At 45.4% G+C, this 24,982-nt stretch overlaps 3 protein-coding genes across 4 annotated transcripts in view; 1 reads left to right on the forward strand and 2 right to left on the reverse strand.

Annotated features, from left to right (window-relative positions):
- Positions 1 to 162: 162 nt before the first annotated feature.
- LOC120901202 lies at positions 163 to 12,045 on the reverse strand. The gene is made up of 16 exons (XM_040308909.1): positions 11,841 to 12,045; positions 10,655 to 11,743; positions 10,428 to 10,579; positions 10,085 to 10,327; positions 8,492 to 8,672; positions 7,575 to 8,420; positions 7,348 to 7,499; positions 6,878 to 7,119; positions 4,694 to 4,752; positions 3,836 to 4,621; positions 3,611 to 3,762; positions 3,319 to 3,533; positions 1,832 to 1,977; positions 851 to 1,765; positions 616 to 767; positions 163 to 546 (listed from the first exon to the last, which is right to left on the reverse strand). Exons 1-16 carry the CDS (start codon positions 11,976 to 11,978, stop codon positions 309 to 311), a joined length of 5,706 nt encoding a protein of 1,901 aa, XP_040164843.1. The 5' UTR covers positions 11,979 to 12,045; the 3' UTR covers positions 163 to 308.
- Positions 2,883 to 4,904, reverse strand: LOC120900852 (zinc finger protein 62 homolog). The gene is made up of 4 exons (XM_040308361.1): positions 4,694 to 4,904; positions 3,836 to 4,621; positions 3,611 to 3,762; positions 2,883 to 3,533 (listed from the first exon to the last, which is right to left on the reverse strand). The coding sequence occupies exons 1-4, from the start codon at positions 4,829 to 4,831 to the stop codon at positions 3,305 to 3,307; spliced, it is 1,305 nt and encodes a 434-aa protein (XP_040164295.1). The 5' UTR covers positions 4,832 to 4,904; the 3' UTR covers positions 2,883 to 3,304.
- Positions 12,046 to 13,481: 1,436 nt separating the features above from the next.
- Positions 13,482 to 24,982, forward strand: part of LOC120902967 (IQ motif and SEC7 domain-containing protein 2) — a 192,718-nt gene continuing 181,217 nt past the window's right edge. For both annotated transcript variants that reach the window (XM_040312088.1, XM_040312089.1), the window contains exon 1: positions 13,482 to 15,274. In XM_040312088.1, the coding sequence (XP_040168022.1) occupies positions 14,883 to 15,274 (392 nt within the window). In that variant the 5' untranslated portion in view covers positions 13,482 to 14,882. The remainder of the gene's footprint in view (positions 15,275 to 24,982) is intronic.

Consider the following 24,982-nt stretch of genomic DNA (forward strand, 5'->3'; position numbering starts at 1 on the left):
GTTTGGGTCCAATGATACAGGCGGTTCCCGAGATACACGGTTAATGGGGAACGAAAACGGATAATGATCCAAAGGATATATTAAATCACGAGTTCCTAATTTTTGTTAATTTATCTTATATTTTGTCAAAAATAATGCAGTTTTTATTCACTTCATGATTTTCTAATAAGAATATTTGTTATGAATTATAGTGGTTTTTGGCGCTCCACTGTAAATTTTAGATAAATGTACAAAACAAAATATTTTATTAAATTTAAGACAAAAGAGGGACATTTGATCTATTTCCTATATTAATGTTTTACCACCAGTTATCGCTCATTTTCTTGCTGCTGCGTATTTGGCTGCGCGTTGTGTTTTTTCGAATGCAGCACCAGTTGCGACTTGTAGCGATAGGATTTTTCGCACACCGTGCACGAAAAAACAACACCCTTGTGGATCAGCTCGTGCGTTCGGCGTGCGTACGTGCTCTTGAAAGCCTTCGGACAGTGCCGGCACACAAACGGCTTCTCGTTGGAATGCACTCTGCTATGGTCCTTCAACCCTTTTCTGATGGGTGGAAGCAGCATCGATTAGAAATGATGTACAGATTATTAATTTTCCCTTCAAATAACTTACTTGTCCTGGCACACGAATCCACAAACCGGACAGGTACAGTTGCTCTCCTCGTTGTGCTTGCGGTTCAGGTGGCCATTCAGTCCGCCACGGTGGCGAAATTTCTTCGAACATATTTTACACTCAAAATACTCTCCCAGGTTGTGTTTGGCGCGCTAAAACGGTGAGAGGAAAAAACAATGTAAGAATTCCCTGTGCGAATGGACAGGCATAAATCGCATTGAATTGCAACACAAACCATGTGAGCGTTGTACGAGTCGACGTAGCTGAAACCGCGGTCACATTTTTCACACCTCCTTATCACCCGCTTGAGGTGTACGTTTTGCACGTGCGTTTTTAAATTCGCCTTGCGGCTCGATACGAACGGGCACCGGTCGCACGCGTACTTCTGTTCCTTCGTGTGCGTTATCATGTGGTCCCGCAGATAGCTAACCAGCTTCCCGCACAGCGTACAAAGCTGCTGTTTGGGTCTGCTTCCTTTGGCATCCTTGGCAGTGCTTTCTTTAGCCGCCTTCGGTGCTTCCATCCACTCGTAATCACTCTCCTCTTCAGTGCTTTGGTGCGCAATCTGCGGTTCGTCTGTGGAGTGCTGTTGTTGGCTAGGTTCGCTGAGTTCTACAACTCCCTGTAAGCATGCATTTGATTCGATTACACACGCGTTGTCTTCCTGATGCTCCACTTCCTCCACCGTTGCTTCCTGCACCGGAGGCAACTCTGGCAAGAATGTTTCTTCACCGCTCTCTTGAGGGATGATTTCGATGTCGGCGTTCGTTTCGAGTACGATCTCTTCTATAATGTCATCAACATCAACTTTGGTGTCGTCAGCCGCATACAGCTCTACCAGCTCTTCATATTCTGGATCTATTTCTTCCGGTAGATCAACTGGTGCAGCGCTTTCCTCTTCCGTTACGCTTTCCTCTTCCGGTGGATTTTCGTACGACTCCACACAGTAGCTATGGTCAACGGTGTCCGCTTTCAAACACTCCTCCGGGCCCGTTTCTTCGTCCCAGACCAGCTTCTCGAATATCATCGGATACAGGCGACGAAATCGCACATCGTTGTTCATGCAGCAGCTTCGATACGCTGTAAACTTTTGCACCTTGTTGTGGCATTCGATGCAAATCGCGTAGAAAATGTTCGACTCGTCAAATAGCTGTAGTAAAACACAACAAAACGAGCGATTATGGGATAGCTAAAATGGAAGGAGCAAGCCGCAAACCTGAACTCCGGTGCACCGCTCCACATCTTCGCTGGTTAGTCCTGCATCTAGGATATTCGTGGCGGGAAACAGTACCTCGTCGTCGTTTAGACAAAGTCGACAAATGTTGCTGATATTGCGTAAAATTATCGCCATCTCGATGCGACGGAATCAAAATCCTGTTTGCGGTGGAGATGGTTTGTTTATCAACAATATTCAAAATCGCATTAAAAAAAATCGTAGCAATTTGACAGTTGGGCGATTAAGCTATGTTTACACGTGCTATTCTCAAGGAGTCATTATTTGAATAACTATTCTGGATTATTTAAAAAAAAATATTGATTAAAAAGAACTGAAGTAAATATATCGCGGCACCGGGAAAAGTCGGTTGGCTTGGGAAATTAGTCCAACGAATCTGACACGTGTAGAACGTGTCTGACTCGGGGTTGGATTTGTTTACCGGACCTTACAAGTTACTTTCGATCGTGCAAATCATTATTCACCGCCTCCACGATGTTTTTCAACAGCTATCAAATGGTATATTAGCTTCAAAATGAAATTCAGTTTCAACATATGATTGTCAACACATAACAAAGCACTGTCTGGCTCAATCCAGCTTGAGTCGTGTTGAAAATCATGTTGAAGAAATTGAAAATTATGATGATGGAAATGACATCAGATTGATGTGAATTAACATCTTGCACGCGATTAATAACAATGTTTACATTCCAAAGCAACTTGGAAACCCCTGTACCAACTTGAGACGTGTTGAAAATCATGTGGAAGAACTGAAACATAATTGTGATGCAAATACAGTCCGATCTCACTGGTTGAACTTCAACTGAAAGCGTTCAACTGAAAAGCATGTCAACTAAAAAGCGTTCAACTATTGAATTGACTGTACAACATCAAGTGATAACTGTTGAAAAACAACTCACAACCCATGAAAAATGCTGTAAACATTGAAAATTGACACAAAAACCCTGTATTCCAAGGGCCAAGCATAAACGCTATCATGCGCTTCGTTTGGTGCATAAAAGTTTTGAATTTAAAGAAAATTGAACAAAATAGCTTAATTTTGCTTTCATTTTCACTTTCATTATTTGCGTTTGTTTATTGGTAAAACGGTTTGTCTCGGCATTTTGCAAGGAAAATACTTCAACGCATCTCAGAGGTTTGCCGAACATTCAACAATATTCCATTAAAATAAAAATTCACATTCTTTCTATTATTCACATAGAGTCATAGAGTCATAGAGTCACCTTCTTCTTCTTCTTTTGGCCCAAAAAACGTTGTAGGTCAAGGTCTGCCTGTACCACTACTTGTGGGCTTGGTTATCAGTGACTCATTGATCCCCCATAGCAGGATAGTCAGTCCTACGTATGGCGGCACGATCCATTTGGGTCTTGAACCCATGACGGGCATGTTGTAAAGTCGTACGATTTGACGACTGTACTACGACACCGGCCTATGGATTCATACCACTCCGGAAAGTTAATTTTCCGCACCCTCCTCCTGCTTAATGTGACATTTTTTCACGTGCATATTGAGCAACGATTTGTACGTGTACGTTTTATCGCACATCGTGCACGGAAATACAACGCCCTTGTGGATCAGCTCATGCGTTCTGTGTGCGTTTGGACTCTTGAAGCGCTTCGGGCAGAACTGGCAGGCAAAGGGTTTCTCGTCCGAATGTACCCTACCATGTGCGCGTAGCCCTCTCCTGTAAGAGAAAAAGAAGCAAAAGGGGGTCAGCTAAAAGGTGCTAACAAGTGAGTAGAATAGGTTGAGCTCTTATACTTGTCCTGAAACTTCATGCCACAAATATCGCAGGAGCAGTTGGTTTGATCGTTGTGCTTGCGATTGTTGTGACCCCGCAATCCGCCTTTATGGCGAAATTTAATGTTGCATATGGTACATTCAAATGATTCTCCGTAGTTGTGCTTCGATCGCTGAAAAAATACAGAAGAAGCGAAAAACAAACGTTAACACCACGGGCGGGCAGGGATTGGCTGCAACACTTGCCATATGAGCCTCATACGATTCGATATAGCTGAACCCTTTGTCGCACATTTCGCAGCTCTTTATGATGCGCTTCTTGTGCACGGCGTCCACGTGCAGCTTGAGGTACGATTTGCGGCTGCACGTCATCGGGCAGTGCTGGCAGGAAAACTTCGGTTCCTTCGTATGAGACAGCATGTGGTCTGCCATGGAGTGCACCAGTTTGCCACACAGCGGGCACAGCTGCTTGGCCGGTACATGCTTTTTGCTGTCCTGCTCCTGGCTGTCCCGTGTTGCGTGTTTGTCTTTGGCAGCGGGCGATGCTGTCACCCTTCGCCGTTGCTTCCGTTGCTGCTCGCTTTGGTGGCTGGATGGCAGGGTATTGCTTGTCTCGATTGGATCAGGCGTCAACTCATCGCTCAAAAGTACATGCTCAAGACCCAGATCCTCATCATCTATGGCGATATTGTCCGTACCCTCTAGGGCAGTAGCATCTTCTATCCTTTGTTCGCCCTGTTCAATTTCTTGAACTTTCTGCTTACTATCGAACGCTTGATCGTTACAATCATCGATAGGACTGTAATGTTTGGTGGTTTCGCGTTGATCAGCGGCCAATTCCTCCTTTATGAGGGCTTTGAGCGATGAACTAGTCCGATCCGGGTCGCTCAAATCGTCCGAAAGAGTTACCGCAAACCATTTCCTAAACCGAACATCATTGCTTGTGCAGAAAGCACGATAGGCGATGAACTTCCTTAGCTTGTTATTACAATCGATGCACACGACGTACGGCAATCGTTCCTGTTCGCAGATCTACAAAACAAAAAGGACAAGCTCGGACCAAGTGCGCCTAAACAAATGGGGCATCATACCCCCGGTACGTACCCGCACACCGGTAAATCGCTCGATATCGTCCACGGTCAGCGTGGAGTCGATCAGTTTCGCTGCGGGAAACAGAATAACTTCGTCCTCGGTTAAGCAAAGTCGGCAAACTTTATTTATTTCTCGTGTAATTAGCGCCATTTCGCACCGCAAAGCTGGACGCTGCTGTTTGTATACATTGAACTTTGTTTGGATGATTGACAGAGCGCAGTTTCCGAAACTGATCGTTTAGCTGTCAAAGTGTAAAGCGTTGCTCGACCTATCCCTCTACATGCTACGAGTCTCCAAGATTTAGTGAAATAGGATCAAATAAGGAAGATAAAATAATTAAATAAAATAACAATATTCAATGTTGCTGGCAATGGGTGTAGCAAACATCAATTTGATAATCTTTATGCGAATTGCTGCAAGTGATATCATATCAACACTATCAAGCACAAAACAGTGTGATTGATCCTGCATCCCAAGTGCCACCAATCCACTAAAAGACCACTAAACGGGTTCTAAACGGCTCAAGCTCTCTACCTATACGGAATATAGAAAGACTTCGTTTAGCAGACGGTAAACGACTAATGCATTTTAAAAATACAGTAGAACGTCGATTTTCCGGGGACGGATTAACCGGCAAGCGGCTTAACCGTGCGCATGAATTTGACAGTTGGTCTGTCGTGGCGAACTTTTTCTACGATGAACCGGTTAGCAAAAACATTTGTTGTGCAGCAATCTAGTGTCTAGTGATACTATTTGACTGCATTTTTGATAAAAGACAATTGTTAAATCTATTGTTATTAATTCAAAAAATATTTTACTAGTGATTAATCGATTATTTTGATGTGAATTTCAACTAAAACCAGTGAATTTTAAAAATTTTATATGAATTTGACATTTCTTGGACCATTATCCGTGGAAAACGATTAATCGGCATCCGCCTGGTCCCGAGCTGCCCGGATAATCGACGTTCTACTGTAGAAGAAAGCTGATGGCGCTATCTGTTGGTGGTCAGTAACAAAGTAGAGCTTTTCTCTTCCCTCTGTACTGTTGTATGGTTTCACATTGAAGTTATGCATCGCTAGAACTAGAACGCTATTGCGATCGATCCCGTACAAAAGCGTATATTGTATAATTGCTGTATTAACAGTACCCACTCGGTATACGTCTGTATTTTTTGGACCGAAAAAAGAACCAACAGTACCCACTCGATATACGATTGTATTTTTTGGACCGAAAAAATAACCAACGGTAAACTGTGGCGTAAACAAGATGGAATGGTTAGAGAAATATGTCATTTCTGCAAATCGTTGTATCTCGAGAGGTTCGTAGCCGAGGGTCTCATGTACAATGAATCCTAGATAATGAAGGGGGTTCAATAGATTGGGAAATTTAAAGCACATGTAATTTTATTTCTTATACAGTACTTAATTTTAGTACGTAAATATACTTTCTTTTTATACTATAGTATACTTAACACTTTATACTATATTCCTAGTTCATACATTTAATTTTATTTTTTCCACACATTTGGTTCATATCCTTCTTCAACCTGTTTAAACCTATCTAAACCTGTTTTTATCACAAACTATAAATGTTTAGTGAAAATTAGAGTGATTTGTATGCTTAATCGGTTATTTTTGTAATGACAACCATAAGTTTCGTTTCAAAATTGGAAAAATAAACAAAATATGTGAAAACAGGTAAAGTTCGTTATTATTACTAAAAATAATTTGAGGGTAAGTTTAAGATTCTCTCTCATTCCCGTCCTTCTATTATGAATGTTCCGAGCATTGTTCCTATGCTAGCTTATCCAGTTTACTCTTTTATTAGAGCCTCTCTTATCCAGGATTGACTTCTCCCTTATAACCCTCTGGTACGCAACATTAATTGAAGTGTTATGGGTAAAGTAGTAAATCACGAATCGCTTGTCCATTAGATGGGTGATATAAAACCAATTTCAAAAGTAGTGTAGGCAAAATAGAAACTAATGCTATTAGATTTAAAAACTACATACCAAATTTAAACATCCAGTTTATCCCCAGCCCCCCCCCCCCCCCTTCTCCTCTATGAACATATTTAACATCGCATGGAAATTACAAAGCAAAGTTTATACATCAACTCACGTGAAAGAATCGCCTATCATTTACATACAGAGTGCTATGGTACTAATAGCGTAGTTTGTCTTACTTTTTCAGTTAGACTCATTTTCCAATTTCAATTTGTCATTTTTACCCTCGTCATGACATTTTTTCATGTGCACGTATAGCAGCGATTGATGCTTATAGCTTTTTCCGCACATCGTACAGGAAAATGTTACACCTTCGTGGAGGTTTTCGTGGTTTTTCAGCGTTTTAGCAGTTTTGAACATCTTTGGACAATAGCGGCAGCCAAACGGTCGCTCGTCCGAGTGCACTATGCTGTGCGCTCGTAATCCTTTCCTAAAAAAAAGGAAAATAAAAGACAAAAAATGTGTTCAAATGGCCTCTCGTGCTGTGGTACTCGTAGATAAGCCTTGTCGGGTCGACTGATTTCTAATTCTAAAGGTCTTCTAATTCCACTATGGATAAACCAGTTAACGATTGTTACCAATAGTTATACCCATAAATCACTAAGACAAAACTAGACTAGAAATAAATAAATATGCAATGAAAGCATACGACACTTACTTGTCGAGAAATTTCATGCCACAAGTTGGGCACTCACAGTTGCTTTCATCGTTGTGCTTGCGATTGTTGTGACCCCGCAAACCGCCTTTATGGCGAAATTTAATGTTGCATATGGTACATTCAAATGGTTCACCGAAGCCGTGTTTGGCGCGCTGAAAAAAAAAACATGTAAGCCACATAATGAGGACAGCCGCACCCAAAACCCCACAAATGCCACCAATACTTACCATGTGCGCTTCGTGCGACTCCACGTAAGTAAAGCCTTTGCCGCATATTTCACAGCTCTTTACAATCTTTTTCAGGTGGACGGCTTGCATGTGCAGCCGCAGCGATCCTTTCCGACCGCAGGTCTTGGGGCAGTACTTGCAGCGATATTTTTTCTCCCCCGTGTGACTCAACATGTGGTCTTTTAGCGAGAGTATTAATTTACCGCACAGCGGGCAAAGGGTTTTCTTTTGTGGATTCTTCTTCTTGCCCGTTTCCTCACTGGCGGCGGCAGTTACTGTTTGATGGTCCGCTGGTATCGCTGGTGCGAAAGTTTCGTTTGGCGTTGTTGGCTGCCGTTCGTACGGTTCGTACGGTACGGACGCCTCGCCCGGATCATCGCTGGTAACGAAATCATCTATCGATGTTTGGCTCCCTTCTGTTTTCATGTCCTCGGCAAATTCTTCAGCATCTTCATCATCATCATCAACATCGAAGTCAACAACATCTTCCGTGAGTACTTCCATGTCTTCATACATTTCTTGAACGATGTATTTGACCGCCAGGTCGTCAATTTCTTCTTCCTTGATGACTTCAATGTTGTTGTCGAAAAATGTTGCCTCATCGAACTCATTCGCCGAATCGTTACACTGGTCAGTTTCGCGCGCCGCACCGTTCAATGCTTGCGCTGCAGCATTCAATTTCAGTGGATGAGTGTCGTCTCGCGAACAATCTTTATCGGCCACTGTAAACCACTTTCTAAACGTCTCATCATTGCTGATGCAGGAGGCCTTAAAGGCTTTGATGTGCCGTAGTTTGTTGTTACAATCGACACACAACACGCAGCGCATGCTTTCCTGTTCCACGATCTGCAATGAATGTGTGAGAGAAGCTCATGGGAGGAAGTTCAGCACCAACGGTGCCTACTACTGGCACTTACCCGTACACCGGCTACTCGTTCCACATCGTCCAGGGTCAGCTGGGAGTCGATGAATTTGGTCGCAGGAAAGAGAATATTCTCATCCCGGCACAGGCAAAGCCGACAGACTTCATTTATTTCGCGTGGAATTGCCGCCATCGCGCACCGCGAAGCTGATGTGTTTGTTTGTAAACATTGAATGCTGTTTGGATGAATGACAGTTCAGTGTTGCGTCGCGGATGAAAGGTCTGAACTGATCGTTTATCTGTCATGTTCACGGCTTCGCTCGCTTCCCCATTTGATTGCAGGCCGTTGACCGGTAGTGGTGTGCTCTTTGGAGCGCATCCACGACTCAGATGCGGCTCCGGCAAAATCGGAACCACATCTTCCGTCCGCAGTCGGAGTCGTTCAGAGTCATCCGATGTCGTCTGGAGTTATCTAGAGTCATCCGGAGTCATTCGTAGTCGTCCAGAGTCGTTCGGAATCGTCCGGAGTCGTCCGATGTCATCCCTAGTCGTGCGGAGTCATATGGAGTCGTTCAGAGTCGTCTGGAATCGTCCGGAATCGTTCTGAGTCGTCCGAGGTCGTCCCTAGTCGTTCGGAGTAGTCCACAGTCGTTCGGAGCTGTCCGAAGTCGTCTGGTATCATTCAGAGTCATCCGAAGCCATCCCTAGTCGTCCGGAGTCGTCCATAGTCCTCCAGAGTAGTCCAAAGTCGTTCGGAGTCGTCTGGAATCGTCTGGAGTCTATTGGAGTCGTTCGGAGTTGTCGGGAGTTGTGTGGAGTCATCCGGAGTTGTTTGGAGTCGGAGTCGACTGGATTCGGAGTCGTCTAGAGTCAATCGGAGTCAACCAGGAACGGAGTTGGTCGGAGTCAACAGGAGCCGTCCGATGCAATGTGCTTGTGATCAGGCGCTTCATTTCGTTGTGCACTTCGTATAAAGGCCGAAGGCCGACTCCGAACGTATCTGACTCCAACCGATTTGGATATCCGACTCCAACCGACTATTCCGAACGACTCCGAACGACTCGGGATGATTCAGACTCCTAACGACGGCCAAATCCGAACGACTAGGGACGACTTTGGGCGATTCTAGGCGACTCCGCATAATGCTGGGCGGACCTAGGAGTCGGAGTCGGTTCCGAATTTAATCGAGTCGGATCGAAGTCGACCCGGATTTTTGCCAACATTACCCATCACTAGTTGACCGAAACAACCAATTGATCGATTTTCTTATTTCAAAATGCGTTTTTTTATGTTGCGAGAAGAATTAGATTTTTAGTCATTTCAGCTAATTGCCATTTATTTGTATGGGTTTCTTTTGTATGGCCACATTATGGTGCAACAGAATACATCACATTTTCTTCCTATTTAATAATTTTAAATAATATTTTGTATCGTTATCGTTATTCAGGTTCTATCGCTAATTACCAAACTCTAATTATTAGCTAATCCTAACGACAAATACGTGTTTGCTTTTTGGATCATATAGGAAAGGCGCAACATTCAGGGAAGGCTCAACATGTTGACATTGTTTAAATATTCCTCAAGTATATCCACTAATCATAGCGTAAAGAAACTGCTTGGTGTTTGTTAATCATTTCTCGTTCAATTAATAAGCTCTTTTTGAAGCTTTTCCCTGCCTTCCGCTTTTACGTGATCCTGACTGACGTGCCCTTGCAGTAAACATTTGTACCGGAACACTTTGTCGCACAGCGTGCAGGCAAACACAGCTCCACTGTGTGCCAGCTCGTGCGCTTGCTTACCAAGCAGCGTTTTGAGCCGTTTCGGGCACAGGCTACAACTGTACAGCTTGTCGTTAGAATGTCCTTGTTTAATGTGCATTTGAAGGGTATGTCTGGGGAAAGGGAAATCATTAGTAATGTTATGTAATATTTAAATCGCGCAACGGCTTGACTGCAACATTGAACCCTTTTTTTGGTGGGTGTGTCTCTTACCTGCGTTTAAACTTCTTTCCACACGTTTCGCATTCAAAAGCCGACCTTTTCTCGTGCGCTGTTTGTTTGTGTGATTTGAGCGACGAAAGTGCATTGAACTTTTTCAAACAAATAGCACACTCGTACGCCTTGCCAATGCCGTGAACGGAAAGCTGCAGGAGAGAGAGCAAAAATAAAAGCTTACTAACGCACTTCTTCGTAACGGCTCGTTCACAGGCGACACTTACCATATGGTACTTGTACATGTTGGCGTGCACAAACTCCCTCCCACACGTTTCGCACGTTTTCGCCGGCTTCTTCAAGTGCACCGCCTCGATGTGCCGGCATATGTTGCCCTTGCTTTTCATCTTCATCGGACAGTGGGGACAGGAAAACTGTTTCTCCTGCGTGTGGGTTAACCGGTGGGCGGAGAGCTGCAGCACCATCTTGCCGCATTCGACGCACAGCTGCCGTTTCTTGCGGTGCTCGCGACTTTTCTGCAACTCGCTCACGTGGTACCGCCGGTAATGCCGCTTGAAGGTAATTTCGTCGACGAACTTAATCTCACAAGCCGAACATTCCAAGTCGGTGGGGATGTGGAGCGGTGGTTTCCGTTCGATTTGAGATGCGCTAGAGACGCTTGCAGATAGTTCCTGTTTCGCCGATCGTTCATCGCGCTGGTCGGAAGATGAAGTATTGTAGCAATACACTCCCGCATCGTCAGGAGGTTCGTCTTCCGCCACCGCGTGCTCAATGCCGTCCAAACTCTCCGCTCCTCCATCGTGGTGAACAATTACGTCGTCTATCATGCTGTCTAGCGATTCGATTATGAAATCGTTCGGATCGATGGTAAATTCGCCCGCTGCTGATGGTGGCTCTGTACATGTTGATGTTGTATTATGAGAGAGGCTTTGCACCGCGCGGGTCTCTTTCGCCTCTAACTCAGTGCATGGCTCCTGTAATACTTCGATCTCCGGAGACTTTTTGAGCTGAGATGAAAAATTGGAAGATACTCGATCGTCCTCCGTCGCATCCGGTGGCTTTGTACATACCGTTGTTGTTGTATTATGAGGGAGTTCTTGGACCTCCTGGGTCTCTTGCGCCTCTGGCTCTGTGCATGCTTCCTCTAATACTTCGATCTCCGGAGACTGTTTGACTTCGGTCGAAAAATCGACCAATATTCGATCCTCCCCCGCGGCGTCCAGAGCAGGCAGATCGAACAGATTCCTAAACACGGTATCGTTGTTTTTGCAGCAGACAAGAAACGCCACACTGGTGGTCAGCTTGTTGCCACATTCCATGCAGAGCGCATACAATTCACAGTCGTTCGGAGGAATCTACGGAGGGAGAGTTTCAAAACAAAAAGGGCAGGCGATAAGCAACAATGCACTTCGGAACCAAAACGACTACGAAACGGTGTTTACAACAACTCACCCGAATACCGGTGAACCGTTCAATGTGCTGCAGGGAAAGTGAATCATCGAGCAATTTCGAGGCGGGAATGAGAAACCTTATGTCCTCGCACAGGCATAGCCGACAAATTTCGTTTAGATTTGGTACGATGGCCTCCATTTTTTTGGAGATATTTCGGAATGCTGCCTGTTGATGTCTAGAGCTGCGCAGTGCGAGCTGCTTGTATGTAAACAATTCCGCTGCTGTCAAATGAGCGTCAACTGCAGTCAATGTGGCCAGATTTGTTAGCGGTTTTTGGTAGAAGCACCAACATTTTATTACAATGGAGCGCCGTTTATCCGGGTACCTTTTATCCGGCTGTCCGTTTAACCGTGATGTTGAGAAATGACAGCTCAATACAAAGGTGACATTTCTTACTGAGGAAGATATTCGAAAAAACGGTTATCAGAGCTCAATGGCATGACAAAAAACATGGCAAAAAACAAATAATTCATGGAGCAAAATAATCGTTTGTCTCCCTCTATCCTCTATACCACGCTTGCTTGCACTCATGTGCGAGCGCTCGAGTATATTCTCTCAGAACTGAGTGTTCGCAGTTCAATCCGAGCAGTGAGAATGTATGTGTTAATGTGCAGCGAAATTTGTCTCTGTATCTCGCTCCCCCACCTCCACACACCCATATACACTCTCCGCGCACTTTTAAAATTTTGGCGCGTACGCTACATACAACACAATACAAAAGGTCGTTTTAACCGCGCGCACTGATCAAAGTTGCGATGGTTCAATCGAAACGCCGACACTCCAAGTCCAAGTGTGAAAGAAAAAGATTTTTCTGACCAAATCGACAACACACACGTGACGACACACATCGCCACATCGACTGCCGTCGATGGGGAATGATGATCTAAAAATAGATCTGTGGGGTGAGTGATAGGGGGGGGGGAGGTGGCGGCGCGTAGAACAGAACAGAAAGTAAGCGTAAGTGAGCAGTCGCGTGTGTGTGTGTGTGTGTGTGTGTGTGTGTGTGTTGTACACTCTCGAGAACTCATTTTTTGCTCTTTCCTGGAACTCACATGTTCTACATTTTTCTGACTTTAAGAAACCATAGTAGAACGGGAAGTAGAAGGCTACTTCATACTTCGGAGCGTTTTGAATCGCTTGGGAAATGGGTTCTAAACGACTCTAGTTCTCTACTTTTACGGAATATAGAAAAACTTCGTTTAGCAGACGGCAAGCGAATCTGCCGGCATATCAAAAATTGGTAGGAATACAGATAAATCGGTATTTCTGGTCACACTGTTTGCACTAAAGAGATGTTCTAAAACCGTTGTATGGCTTGGTTTTTTATTTTAGAACTTTTTTTTGTTGCTTTTTTTACAGAATCAATATAAGTAAAATAATGTGTTTCATTGAATGTTTTACATATGTATACAATATCTATTGTAAAATGTTTTTAAATGCTGTAAAAAAGCGCCCCAAAACAAACGGTACTAAAAACGACAACGGAGCAACCGGTCAGCATTCAAACTTGATCACAAACGTCAAACACGGCGGCTTCGCGTCAAACCGTTCGGCTCTTTCGGCTCTTCGGCTTACCTGCTATCTCGCTCTACGTCGTTTGTCCGTGGGCGCACTGCTGGCCGTCGCCCGCAGAAAGCGTATACACACACTTCCAACTCGAACGGCGGAACCGACAGGACGTACGTGCGTGCGTGCGTGCTATACCCCCTTTTTCGCTTTTCGTTAGGAAACCTGGCAGCAAAACAAACAACAAACACAAAACGGGGTTTGCAAACAAAACAGTTCGAGTGCGGTGTATTGGCGAAACAAATCCAGCATGACGTGCGAATTGTGAGCGATTCAACACGATCATCAGTACGGGGTTTGCCGTTTTCTCGGTGCACTTTTTTCACTATTCCAAAGCGGCTTGAACGGAGGAAAAACCAGCGGTTTGGTGTTTGGCGCGCTCTCGCTGCAGTTTGCAGCGGCTGACCCGGTACATATATATGTGTGTGTGCGTGTGTGTTAGTGTGGTGAAACAATAAAATGTACGCAATGCACCCTTTACGTATTTTGCTGTCGGCCAACGATGCTGCTAAAAATGCGATAATACAATTCAGTGTGTATGTGTGTGCCTTGTGTTTTTAAACAAGCCGCGCTGTTTTGGCTGCTACCGGGCAGGAGCACTTGTGTGTTTGTGTGCGCGTTGTGCAAAAAAGTGTGTTCATCAGCATACCGGGTTGCTGTGTTTTTGGCCCAACCTGTCTCGCAAGCCAAAATGTAAACCACTCGTTGGAAATTGTTTAAAAAGCCCTCACAATACCAACCGAAAAAAGGTAGCATTTAAGTGCTTCTGTACCACGCTGTGCGAGTGATTGTTTTATGCGAGAGCATTTCACCCCGGTTTAACACCCCGGAAGAACCAGCAGTCAGTGTGTAAGTGTGTGTGTGTTTGTTGCTTCTGTGTGGGGTGTGCAAAAAAGCAAGGTCCGCTCATCACGGAACCCTTTTTCGGTCGGAAGGGTCGCCGAGGGTTCTACCCCCCGTTTTTTGTACCGGCGGCAGGAAAATCCGGTTTTCGTGCAGCGAACGGATCGGCCTGTGTCAAAAGTGTGTGCGTACGTGCGTTTCAGTGTGAGTGTTCCGGTGTGCGTGTGTGCAGTTACCGTCCCAGTTCGACGTTTGCATTTTTTTTGCAGATTGCTGGTGCATCCCGGTGCAAATTGCATAAGGAGCCCGCGCGCGCTCACACGCTCCGAAACCGAGTGCAACAGCTGGTGAGCACCGAATAATTTGCCTACCGGTGGCTTTGTGTGTGAGAGAGAGAGAGTGGGAGCAAAAAGATGCGCCAGGCAGTGCAGAGCCTGCTGCACACGTGATTTTTGCACGACCGCGAGGTGCGTGTGAAGTATTTGTGTGGCCAGTGTTACGATCCTTTTTGTGCCTATTCCCGCGCGAATAGGTAAAAGTGTATCGGTGTCCGTGTCCGTGTGGGTGTGTTTGTGAAAAAATAATAATATTTAGCGAATAAGTTGAAAAAAAGCCAATCTGCTTCTCGCCACCATGTGCGACAGTGAGTGTGTGGCTGCTCCGGCCGTAGTGTCCCCGCTGGCACCGCCGCCCACGAACGGGATGCCGACGGCCGTGTCGCCCAGCGCCGTCGACCCCTCCCACAACATTGGCAGTCTGGTCGAAGCGATCAACCCGGCAGTACAGCTGGCCAGCTCCCTGTCCGCGCACTCGATGCACGCGGCGCCGATGCAGCCGGAAGGGCAGCCCGGGCCGGCAATCGGGGCCGGCGAGTACGTGTCCGCCCAGGAGCTGGAAATGGAAAACCACTGGCTGCGAGAAAAGCTGAAGGAAGTGTCGGCCGACCGGGATCGGTTGCTGTGCGAGGTGGCGAACCTGCGGCTCGAGCTCGATATGGCCGAACTGAAGCGGCTACCGGAACACAGGTGGGTGATGCGGGCGCGAAAGCTAAACTTCCTCTTCTTATTTGGTGCAACAAACGTTGTTCGTGTAGGTCTATTTTTGCCACTAGTGGGTTTGGCAATCAGTTACTGATCGATTACCAATAACTCTGTTATTGTAGGATAGACGATTACTATAGGAAAAACTTACTTCGTCTTAAATATTAGTGATGGGAGCTCAGATTCGGATCTACCCGATTCCGATTTCGTGTTCGGAATTCACCAATCGATTCCTATTGCAATTCTGATATCGATTCCAATTCCGGAGCCGATTCCAATTCTGGAATCTATTCCGATTCCAGATCTGATTCCGGATCCGATTCCCCTTCTGGAATTGATTCCAGTTGCTGAGCCGATTCCAATTCCGGATTGGATTCCAATCCTGGAATCGATTCCGATTCCGGATCCGAGTCCGTTTCTGGAATCGATTCCAATTCCGGAGCCGATATCAATTTTGGAGTCGATTCCAATTCAGGAATCGATTTCGATTCCGGATCCGATTCCCCTTCTAGAATTGATTCCAATTTCGGAGCCGGTTACAATTCTGCATTTTGTTCCAATTCTGGAATCGATTTCAATTCTATATACGATTCCAATTTCGAAGCCGATTCCAATCCTGGAATCGATTCCGATTTCGGATCCGATTCAAATCGCAATCTCCTCAGAAATCGGAATCAAAATTGACTCTTGAATTGGGAATGGCTTCGGAATAAAAATCAGTTTTGGAATTGAAATCTGTCCTGGAATCTCCATAAAAATGGAACGTTTACAAGTGAATTTCGATTATTTACGGCTATCAATACAATCGTAGCAGCATAGGACCCAAATGCCTATTCTTATGGAGATGCCAGAGCCTATTCCGTAATCGTTTCTGATTTCGGAGCCGATTCGGAGCCGATTCGCAAGCCAATTCCAAAGTCAATTACTCAGCCGATGCCAGAGCCTATTCCGAAATCGATTCTGGAGACTGATTCCGGACCTACTATCCGGAACGAATTCCAGAAAATTGCGGAGCTAACCAGTATCAATTTCGATGAAAACTTTATTTTTCCCGTCACTTTTAAATTCCTTACTGTAAACACTAACCACACAGTGTAGTGAACAGTTTGTGATGAATTAATTATATGCATTTTTATTAAGATGCGTGGTAATCGATTTATTGCACTGTGTAAAGTACACTATAAATCATCTCACTATAACAATCGTTAACCAATGCATGACGTTTTAACAAATAAAAACATTTATGATGGGCATACAATGTAATACTATATTGCTCAAACTCCTCCCCGAAGCGGGAAGCGAGTGCATCGTTTTCCAGCACAGCATTGATTTACATCCATCCACTATAAAACCGCATTCTAAGACGCTAGAATGAAGTCTTTTATGTTGTTCTTCTTACCGATTGCCTTGCAGCGCTTTATAGCGCCAATGCATTTTACCATGTAAGAGTGAAGCAATCGCATGAAATGGATTTGTGACTATAAAAAATCCACATTTTTCTCTCGCTCCTCTTCTCCTCTTCGTCCCATAACCACGGCACGCTGGATGTAACCGAGCAAATAATTGCTACCATTCCATAAAAAAAACCTCCAAATTAGATCGATTATCGTATTCGATTACTTTGGCCTGAAAGCGAACGCGACCGGTGAAACCATGCCCGGTGACAACAATTCACGGTGGAAACGATTTATTGCACACGCGGAGCAAACAAGCGAGAACGCTTTGCACGGACATTCGATCGCACTTCAATCAGCTTCCTATCGGCTCCGTCTCCACTTGCTTTCGGACCACCGTTTGGTAGTTTCCGTCCATCACCGACACTGTGTGGCGTCGCAACAAATGTTTGTGTGGGCGTACCGAAGGCGTCAATAGAGTCAATTCATTCCAGTTGGGAACTCTGGCGCACCTCGTTCCGACCTGTGCACGGTTATTCATCCGAAAACGTGAGGGTTGCTTTTAAGGCACAAGAGAAGAAACAGGAAGAGAGCAAGAGAGGGACTGTTGGAGGTTAGTTTTGACAAAGTAAGGGCAGTTATGAAGGGAAACGAGTACACTTGTAACAACAATGTTGAAAGAGATGCTGTAATTCTGAATGTAATTCTTTGGGTCACCTGAAATTCGACAAAAAAAAGGAATTGGAATTGGTTCTGGATAGTCAGGACCATCAGAATTGAACTCGGAACTTCTTGCGTTGTGGTTGTTTTATGCGTAAATTATATGCATGCTCTGACTTTTCCTCATCTTTTGAGGTATGATAGACATTCGATGGGGTATTCCAGACATTAAGGTTAAGGTATTGAAGGTAATGTCCTCGGTTTTAATGTCCTTGATATTAAGATGATGTCAGTGGAGTAGTAAAAAAGAAGAACCTGAATTTTGCAGAATAGATATCTCGTTCAAGATTAACATATATGAGAGGGGTTTGTTACTGTAATTTCCAGACATTCACGAATTCTTGAAGATGTTCCCGAAATTTAAAACCTTTTATTCAATTTTAAAAAAATGTATTCATTGCACAACATCTTGAAGAATTCCTGAATTCAGATTTTGCTTTAGTGACAGCAAGTTACGGTAACTGTTGCTACGTGTGTAGCACTCGATTAAGTGAGTCGCAAACGGTAAAGATAATTTTACAAACTGTTGTTTATTCACGCAGATTTCAAGCAAATTTCAAGCAGTTTTAAAATTGGTGCTTTCTTTCCGTGATCTAATTTGCAACTAATTTTGCGTTTAGCGATGGCGCCCTGTTCTCGATCAGCTGTGCGAACTTGACCCTAGTTGAACCGCTTCCTGATTGGTCCTATTCTGGGAGAACTAGTTGTCGCACAAGCTAACCCTGTCGTCCCTTTCTATGTATTTAGTACGCCATCTGACGGGTAAAGTGGGAGTTAGGTCGATCTGCTGTTGACAGATCGATGTTTACAAACATTACTTCTGTCTAGAACGCATGTGGTCTATATCGTGCCAACACCCCACCCCGTGAATCCTTAGCGTAGCAGGATTAACTAAATTAATACTGCACGATATGCAAACCCTTATTGCTCTCTAGTTATGTGTGTTCGTTTATGTACGAGATTCGACACATTTCACCTTGATCGCGGCTGTTGATGCGTACTATTGTACTGCTGCTCTCGGCCGGCACCTACAATGCTTATGCGTTTGGACTTTTCTGCTATCAACAACTTCATTCAACTTTCGTCTATCATAGAATGAACGTGAATTTTGTCGACGATCTATCTTAGCACTTGTCTGTGATGTGCGTGACTGTGAAATAGGCGGATGAAATCTACTCTGTCTTCGTGACGCGGTCGGTGTAAACCTAACCCTACTTTTCGCTGTGTCGTTTCGTATGGACCGCTCACTAATACACATATTTTTCATTTTTAGCGCAATCGTACCGACAAAGTGAGCACCAACGGCGACGTGTTCCGTTGGGCTGTAGCTAACACCGGCCTCGATGTGTTGGCAGGGGCCATATACCGCCCATCCCAATCTGCTTCTTACAGCTGAAGGCTCGCTGGGTTTGCCGATCCGCGCCTCGAGCGGTGCGACTAGCTCCAAATGCTGCAGTCCGATCAACAACTTTGGCTGCGCTTTCAGGTACGATTGGATCGAGAGTCCCTGAAAGTGAGCAAAGTTATTGGTTAGAAAATTGGCGTTAAGGTTTTGTTGCGGTAAACTTAGCTTGTCCACAGTACGAGCGTTGGCAAGCTCGTAGCGCGTGCTATCGCCTCTTGGAGAAATCGCCAAATTTATCCGCTCCGATCTCGAATCTCGTCTCGTGAGGTTGCCGGTCCAGCTCATCTCCAGAGGTTCTGGCTGCCCTGTCACACCGAGAGTGCGTGCCAGTTCAGCTTCCACTAGTGTGACTGCCGATCCTTCGTCCAGGAACGCCAACGTCTCGACGCTTTGCAGCCCGTGATGAATTATGACAGGCACAATGCGGAATAGAATTCCCGACGATTTAGGCACAGTATTGTGCGTCATGCATGCCGCTTCTCCAGATTGGGCCGTCTCGTGGAGAAGCGTGTTATGTCGCATTTCGCAACCGGTGAAGTCGCAACGGAATCTCGACAAGCACCGCTTGGTTCCGTGTGCGTTGAGACAAAGCTTGCACAAAGCTTTCTCATCTACCGCATGCAGACGACTTTGCACATTCATGGCCCTGAATGTTTCGCAGAACTTTATGTGGTGTCCCGTTTTGCTGCATATCGGACACCTCTTCTCTGCTACCGCCACTCTCGGTTGGGAGTGGACGTTAACGTGGTAACGGTTGGGAGGGTGAGGAGGTCGCACGGAGGTGTGCCTCTCCTGAGCCTTATCGCGAGGAACATATTTGCAGGCCTCACAAGCCTGATCTAAAAGCTTATCTATGAACTCACCAAAGTCCTTTAGATTTGGTCGTGTGATCTGACTCTTGTAGCGTACCCATTCTAGTCTCCTTGTTGCCGGCAGCTTTTCTGCTAACTCTTCCAGCAGCATGGGGTTGTTCAGGTGATCCTCCAGATCCGCCGTCACTAGTTGGTCACATAACTGCTGCACTGCCATCCCATAAGTGATGAGCGACTCCAGGTGCTCTGGTTTGGGAGCTTCTGTCTGTCGCGCTTGGTTCAGCAGCTCCTTCACAACCAGCGCCGGTCGACCGTACAAGCGCTCGAGGGTTTTGATGACTAGAGGCGCTGCTTTAGGAGTGTTCAGCTTTGACAAAACTGCGTCACGTGCGGGACCTTGCAGACACTCTTCGAGACGGATTATATTTTCTCGATCCGTGAATCCGCAGGCTTCCGTCGAGTCGTTGTAGCAGCTTATGAATACGAGCCACTCCTTCGTCGATCCTCTAAAGGTGGGCAGTTTTTTGGGGTAGATTTGCCTCGCCACCACCTGGTCCTCTGTAAGGCCTCGCCTTCTTGTTTCCGCAACGGCTGCCACTGTCGTAGGGTTGACGGTCACTGTTTCCACTAACGGGGGTACAGCCACATCACTGGTCCGTGCAGCGGGGTTATACTGCTGTTGCTGCTGTTGCAGCTGTTCATGCTGCTGTTGCTGCTGATGCTGCTGTTCATGCTCATGCTGCTGCTGATGCAGCTGATGTTGGTCGCGTACCCACTCCTCCGTTTTCAACGAATTACTCGCGAATGATCGGTGGGATCCGCGTTCTGCTTCTTCCTCGAACTGGAGACGGAGTTTCTCCTGCTCGAGTTTCAGGCTCGCCATTTTAAGCTCAAACTCCTTGACGGCCATCTCTCTTTCTAACTCTTGCACTTTTGCAAGACGTTCTAACGCCGCGCTTGAATTGCGCGAAGGCGCTTTCGACGATTTTGCGCTGGGTGGTCTAGCAGCTTGGGACGTCGTAGGCTGCAGCGTTTCCGCGGATGCTGTACGCCCCGAGGTCTCGCCCTCCCTTGGTGCTGCGTACTTGGCTTCGTTGCCTTTGCAGCTTCCAGCAGGCTTCCCCGGTTTCGCGATGGCTTCCTTCGCAGGCTTAGGCTGGCCCGTTCCCCTCGCTTCGCTCTTTGCCACTTTCACGCACGATTCACATCGCCACTCCTGGAATTTGACTTCCGCGGTGACGCCAGCACATCCGTAGTGGTACCACTTTTCACAACTATCACACAGCACCATGTCGTCTACGGTATTATGCCGCTCGCAGCCACCACAATCAAACCCGCGTTTACTCATCGTGTCTCAAATATTCGCACGGAATAGAATTGAGCAATTTTAAAATGTTGCTACGTGTGTAGCACTCGATTAAGTGAGTCGCAAACGGTAAAGATAATTTTACAAACTGTTGTTTATTCACGCAGATTTCAAGCAAATTTCAAGCAGTTTTAAAATTGGTGCTTTCTTTCCGTGATCTAATTTGCAACTAATTTTGCGTTTAGCGATGGCGCCCTGTTCTCGATCAGCTGTGCGAACTTGACCCTAGTTGAACCGCTTCCTGATTGGTCCTATTCTGGGAGAACTAGTTGTCGCACAAGCTAACCCTGTCGTCCCTTTCTATGTATTTAGTACGCCATCTGACGGGTAAAGTGGGAGTTAGGTCGATCTGCTGTTGACAGATCGATGTTTACAAACATTACTTCTGTCTAGAACGCATGTGGTCTATATCGTGCCAACAGTAACAAAACTGAAATATGTTAGTCCTGAACGAGCTATTTATACTGTAAAATTGATGACCTTCAGGTTCTTCTTTATATTACTCAAACAGTGTACATTACCTTTAATACCTCATCTAATGTCTGGAATACCTCATCGAATGTCTAGAATACCTCAAAAGATGAGGAGATGCCCTGAGACCAACGTCTATTTGACCTAGTTTAGGTGGCGATAAATAAAATCCTATTTCTGTACGGCCCCTAGCACTCATCCTCCCTCGCTCGATGTCCTTTAAAGAAAGGCAATCCTGTCAGTTGCGTCACAGGATTTTCCTGTGCGATGTTCGCACCTGCTTGGATACCTTCGTTCTAAAACGGGAAGTCGATTGAACGTTCACTTCCTCGCACGTGTGTGTACATTACATCGCCATACCACATCTGTCACATGTCGGCTACGGAACTCCCCTTCCTTACATCCGGCAGTTCCGCATAAAGCTCTCCTCTTTCACTGCGCCCCAAATGCGCCCCAGAAATGAAACATTTCCCTGCATCCCATCGTCCATCGTTGTTCGACAGCGGAATGTCCAGCGGTTATTCCCGTTCAGTCCTCGTCCACCTTACTGAGCGGGCTGGTTTAGCGCAGGTCATTCTCTTCCGTTCTATCTTCCGTTTACCCCATTGACGAACCGTTTCCGGTACCGGTAGTCCACGGTGGTATCACATGGCAGCGCTTCAGTGTACTTCCCCGTTAGACGGGGCCGAGCCTCTTCTGTCACTGGTTCGTGGCCCGTATTTTTTTCTCTTCGTTTTAGTGTGTATAGCGGCCCACCGTGGTACTATCTTGCCCTAGATGATCTTCCTCGACGGCCCAGATCCGTCTGTCCGCAGCAGAGGTTGGTGTTGATCTAGCTAATGATTGCCTGTAGCCAGCGCGGGGTTTCGTACGTTTCTCGTACGTTTCGTACGTTTTTTTTTTACGATTCTACGGGTGGCTGGTCATCAATCGTGATTCTCCGGCTCTGTGTTTTGTTTCCGACTCGCACACACTCGCAGCCACGCTGTGGCGCATTTAGCACCGGTTCCGGTGCAGTTCCGGTGGCGAGCAACACTAAACCCAACCGGTCCGCCCATCATCCCGCATTGCGGGCGCTCTCTGGCGCGACCTCATGACATACGCATGAGCTCCTCCTACCCCGTTGGCTGGTGGAGTTTATTTTTTTATATTTTTGTTTCCGCTCCATGCCACCGGTTGCCATTACCTCTGTGCTTGAAGTTGCCTGCCCCCCCCCCCTCCCTTCCGACTGCCTCCCTCTTGCGAAGAGAACGTTTAATTACCAAGCGTGGTTGGTAACACTGTTTTGGGGCGGCAGTAAGCAGTGTCGTTTCTTTAAAGCTGGCGATAAGTAATTAACTGAGATTAATGACGAACTATTACCGGCTGTATAAGGGGTAGGAAATGGTTACTATTCTTTCTAGGAGGTTTTTTTTTCGCTGTTTGTAAAGGTAACTGGGTCATACTTTAGGTATAAAAATTAATAAAAATAAATTTCACTGGCGTATTGCCGCTTGGGGAGTGAATACGTGTACTAGTAAACACAGAGCATCACTTGTCCAAGCGACATCATCGTCCCGGTGCCACCATCTGGGAGAGGAGCTAATTTAGAAGAAAACTCCCGCAACACTTGCCGCCGAAAGAAAAGAAAAACACATATTTAAGTGTGAAAAAACACAGCAAAACGAAACATAAAGAAATGCCTCTTGCGTGTGTGTGACTGTGACCGAGCATGGGTCGAGCATGGGCCGAGCATGGGTTTTCGATCAAGATAGGTCCACGATCGCTGGGGAGGGTGAACATAAATACATTGCAAAGAGGAGGGAGCGAGAGAGAGAGAGAGAGAAAGACAGCGTGCATGCCGGCGATAGAACCGGGCGTAAAAATAGAAGTCAAAGATTATCTTTGAGGAGGTCACGGTGATGAGATGAGAAGATCAACGGCTTCATCATGCGGCATGGAAGAACACATTAACGGCGCCCTGGTTCATGGCCCCACATCAGAAGAAGGTGAGACTCCCATAGCAGCAGGTCGGTGGGCAGGGCAGGGAAGTAGAAGAAAGCTTGCTACTCGTTTTCTTTGACCCACACGAGCCTACCGACCGCAGTGGGTCGCAAGCTGCTATTTTAATTAACTATATCGCTTGCGTCGACGGGTCGGCTGTGTTGTCTTGTTGTTGTCTTGTTAAGATCACACACCATCAGTTGGGTTCGCATGTTCTGAGTTTCTCTTGACGAGCACATTTGCGTACCAACTTTAGGAGGAAGTGTGCGTTTTGTGAGGTTTTTTTCGAGAAATTTCTCCAGGATAAAGGAGTACACGGTGCACAATATCGGGAAGAATGGGTTATTTCCGCACCAAGGGTTTACGGTTTCGGGCAGGAAAAAAAGGGTCACAAGAACGGTTGGACACCAGATGGTAGCATCGTTTCGTTTTGCGGTTACAATTTTGGACAAAGGTCTGTGTGACTTTTGTAAAAACATTTTAATAGTAGGCCTGTTTTAGGGCTGGGAATCATATTACTTATTTTCTTAATTGTTTCACAGCCGTTGCCATTTTCGAGATGGCTCTTTTGTGGGTTTTGGGTTATTTGCTAAATTAAACAATTCTGTCCTTGTTTGAGGCTTGACTTAAAGAAGTTAGATAACATACGAGATATGAATTTGGATTGAGTAGTAGTGTGGCTTATTTGATTTTTAAAAGGTTTTTTTTGTTTACTTATACAACAGAATCAACAAAGATGTATTTGTGTGATCCAACATTCGGCTTGGATTTGTATTGAACTCACCATCTCTGGTGTTGCTGACTGAGAGTTTACCATGACGCTAAAGTGCTACCACGATCAATGATGAGTTATAAAGTGTACAGTATGCTGTATGCTTGGAGATAGTTGGTCAGAGATCAGTAAGGAATAATTCATTGTATTTTAATATTGTGCTGTAAATGTAGTATTTTATTATTTTGTTATTATCTGGTTGCGTCATTCCAAGAGAGTATGAATACTCTCAACTCTCTAAAATTATTGCTTCTAAAAACTTATTCATTATTTATCATATTATTTGTCAAATGAATGCAGAAACGACTGAGTATTTGATTAGATTTTTCGTTTAATATTAAAATTTATCAGTTCAATCTATTTATCCATGGAAAATCTTTCTTTATATTTATAGCCATTATCGTATTTTACTACACAATGCTAAATTTGCAATAAGAATCACGAAAACCTTATTGATTTTAAACCTCATATGGCTCATAAAACTATTCACGCAACACCTATTGCCAGGCAACCGTCCCGCACGGGCCAGCAGCTCGATGTGGGGTGTTAAACAGGGTTAAAGATCCGCTTTAGAGCTGTGCATCGTCATTCAGGTGTAAGATGAGTGCGTTTGCCGCCCGATACCCGGTCGGTAATGAGCCTTTACAAAAGTGGGCTATTTTTGTACAGCCTATCTTGTTTGATCGACACAATAAAGTGGGCACGATTAATTATTACCCACCGCTGCCACCGCAACTATTGTTCGCTGTGAGACACCCCCGGAACCCAAA

This window comes from Anopheles arabiensis, chromosome 3, assembly GCF_016920715.1.
Source record: "Anopheles arabiensis isolate DONGOLA chromosome 3, AaraD3, whole genome shotgun sequence".
NCBI lineage: Eukaryota > Metazoa > Arthropoda > Insecta > Diptera > Culicidae > Anopheles > Anopheles arabiensis.